General features: G+C 38.0%; 1 protein-coding gene and 1 long non-coding RNA gene across 2 annotated transcripts in view; one reads left to right on the top strand and one right to left on the bottom strand.

Annotated features, from left to right (window-relative positions):
* LOC133186845 (uncharacterized) overlaps positions 1-3319 on the bottom strand; it is a 43383-nt gene that overhangs the window by 27891 nt on the left and 12173 nt on the right. The window lies entirely within an intron of this gene.
* On the top strand, positions 189-2324 carry LOC133186842 (phosphoacetylglucosamine mutase-like). Its single transcript, XM_061322194.1, has one exon. The coding sequence runs from the start codon at positions 208-210 to the stop codon at positions 1861-1863; it is 1656 nt and encodes a 551-aa protein (XP_061178178.1). The 5' UTR covers positions 189-207; the 3' UTR covers positions 1864-2324.

Here is a 3319-nt window from a genome sequence, read left to right as displayed (position 1 = left end):
CGTATTTCTAATAATAGAAAAATAGGCGAAAATGAGAATTGAATTTCCTGAAATGCTATCAGACTGTCTATAGACAAATATTTTTATTGATGCAATACATGGCTTAATAAATATTATACAGTAACTGAGATTTTCATCCTTGCTGGAAGCCATCAGCTATATCAGCTAATCGTACGTGTTAACAATTCAACTTTCATTTTGGGCAAAATGGATTTTGTTGACGTGCAAGTTGCCGGCGAAAAGAAATACGCAAAACAAGATGAAACACCTATTCAGTATGGTACAGCCGGATTTAGAACGAAAGGAAATCGTCTAAATCATGTTATTTACAGGATGGGTGTTTTGGCAGCCATTCGATCTGCTTGTAAAAATGGAGCCACGATAGGTGTTATGATTACAGCTTCTCACAACCCGGAAGAGGATAATGGTGTCAAATTGGTGGATCCAATGGGAGAAATGCTTGGTCCAGAATGGGAAAAATACGCTACAGAAATTGCAAATGTATCTGATAATGAGCTTGGATCCGCCCTCCAGGTGTTGGTGAAGGCTCTCGGAGTAACAAGTCTCAATAATAGTCGAGTGGTATTTGCCCGTGACACAAGACCAAGCAGTGTGACCCTTGCAGAAGCCCTGGAGGCAGGGATCAAAACAGCAGGTGCCCAATGTCAGAACTTTGGTCTTCTTACTACACCACAATTGCATTATATTGTCCGGTGTATTAACACCAATGGAGAGTATGGAAAACCCACAGAAGATGGTTACTTCGAGAAACTCACAGGGGCTTTCCTCAAATTGAGAAACATGAGAAAAATGAAAAAGATGAAAATACTGGAATCTTATAATGCCTGTCTTTACTTGGATGCAGCAAATGGAGTGGGGGGAGGAAAGGTCCCTACTCTGCAGGCTAGATTAGGGGAACTTCTGAAGATCAACCTTGTGAATGATGGAAGTGGTAAACTGAATCATGAATGTGGAGCTGATTTTGTTAAAGTTCAACAGAAACCTCCAGCAGGAGTTAGCTTGGCTCCTGGGCAGAGATGGGCTTCATTTGATGGTGATGCAGACAGAATTGTATACTACTTTCTTGGTGTTACAGATAAAGAATTTCATCTCCTAGATGGTGACAAAATTGCAACATTAGTGGCTGGGTACCTTAAAGATCTTGTTCAAGAGACAGGACTCTCTATCAATCTTGGAATTGTTCAGACTGCCTATGCTAATGGCAGTTCCACTAGCTACATCACAGACACCTTAAAGGTCCCAGTGGCTTGTGTTCCAACAGGAGTGAAACATCTTCATCACAAAGCACAAGAATTTGACATCGGGGTGTACTTTGAGGCCAATGGCCATGGTACTGCTTTAGTGAGTGACTCTTCATATGCTCTCTTGCAGAAAGCAGCTCAAGACATCAAACTGACAGAAAAACAAAGAGAAGCGTGTGATCTACTGCTTTGTGTCATAGACTTGATAAATCAAACTATAGGTGATGCAATATCTGACATGCTCCTTGTTGAGATGATCCTAGCTAGCCTGGACTGGGATGTAGAACAATGGAACAAAGCTTACACAGATCTTCCTAACAGACAGCTGAAGGTCAAGGTCAAAGACCGCTCTGTAATCCAAACCACAGATGCTGAGAGAAAAGCCTCCACTCCCCCAGGTCTTCAGAATGCCATTGATGACCTTGTAGCCCAGTACACTAGAGGTCGTTCCTTTGTGCGTCCCTCTGGTACAGAGGATGTTGTCCGTGTTTATGCAGAGGCGGACTCTCCGACTGCCGCTGATAAGCTGGCCTATGAGGTGGCTGCTGTGGTCTACAAGATGGCGGGAGGTGTGGGGGAAGAGCCTAAACCTCCTCAATGATGACAGGGAGTTTAGGACTTTAGAGGTTTCTTGTGACCAAGCAAAAATTTGAGAGAAAAAAAACAACAAGTAGCTTAATTAAGTTTTAGGGCCTGTTACTCTGGATTCTTAGATTCATTATGTAATTTTACTGAATGAATGTGGGTTTATATGTTAGTTTACCAAAGATTAGTGTTTATTCAATGATTTTTTAAAGGTTGATTTGTATTGAACATTGATGAATTGATTGTTAAATTGATAAGTGATTTTATCCACAGATATGTTGAATCCTGATTTTACTATTTAGATATTGACATTCCATAATTAAACAGTCAGGGCATTATTTATAAAATTATTTTATAGAACAATCAAATTGATCTAAGTTGTGATTATCGCATTATGATTTTTTTTCATAGATATATAAATTAGGTTACAGTTGTATCATTTAGTTAGTGCATTTTTTAATATACATTTGGTGTATTTCAGTTATTTAGTTATTGTATTTTTGTTATACATTTGGTGTTTACTAATTATTTCCCATTGAATAAAGCAGTGTTTTATACCACAGGGTCTTCCTTTATTCATTCTCTTTCAAGACATGTCAGAAAGTGATGTCATAGATTAATGAAGCAATGACATGGCTTAAAAACAAAAGACACATGCAACAAAGCCTGAAAAATAATGTCATCAGAATAGTAGAGCAAGAGACCCTTGGACCACATTGGTCACTTGAGCACTTTGGCTAGAGAAAGTAGAAATTGAATCAATATTGAAAAGATTAAATATATAAGTGGTCCTACCTGGGGGTGATGATTTGAACAAACTTGAATCTACACTACTCCAGGATGCTTCCATATTAATATGACTAATCATAGCTTTGCTGTTCTTGAGAATTTTTTTTTTAAAGATTTTTCCTTATAATATTCCTTTGTAAAGTTTTATCATCTTTTGTGGCCTGCCTACCCCAGGGAGTCATGATTTGATCAAATCTGAATCTACACTGTGTAATGAGTCTTTCACACAAGTTTCATCTTTTCCAGTCAAGTGGTTCTTGAGAAGAAATTTTTTTTAAAAGATGCCAATAAATTTACACTAATTCTTAATTATCTCCCCTTGAAAGAGGGGGTGGCGCTTCATATGAACAAAAATTTGAATTTCCTTTCCTCAAGGTCACATCTTTACGACGTTATTTCTCTGTTTTAGTAAAAATGCCACAAGCACCCTTTTCTCATGGGCGCAGTCATATATGGAGAAGATGAAAATGTGGAAAGTATGATAACGTTGACAGACGACAAATTTTGATCAGAAAAGCTCACTTCAGCCTTCGGCTCAGGTAACCTAAATTATAATGACAGAGTCCATAATAATTTTCTGTTAGCTTTATACAACTGATAGAAATGATGTATGGTTCACTATTTCAACTCAAGATAATTTAAAGTCAGCATCCGGGGCAGCATTTATAGCATATTTAATTGTA

This window comes from Saccostrea echinata, unplaced genomic scaffold (assembly GCF_033153115.1).
Source record: "Saccostrea echinata isolate AGI-Se365-2 ecotype Australia unplaced genomic scaffold, CSIRO_AGI_Sech_v1 ptg000014l, whole genome shotgun sequence".
NCBI lineage: Eukaryota > Metazoa > Mollusca > Bivalvia > Ostreida > Ostreidae > Saccostrea > Saccostrea echinata.
Note: the sequence above shows the minus strand (reverse complement) of the source record. Positions and strands in the feature narration are given on the sequence as shown.

Excerpts from the sequence above, each read along its gene's own strand:
- LOC133186842 (XM_061322194.1), top strand. The coding sequence starts at position 208 with ATGGATTTTGTTGACGTGCAAGTTGCCGGCGAAAAGAAATACGCAAAA.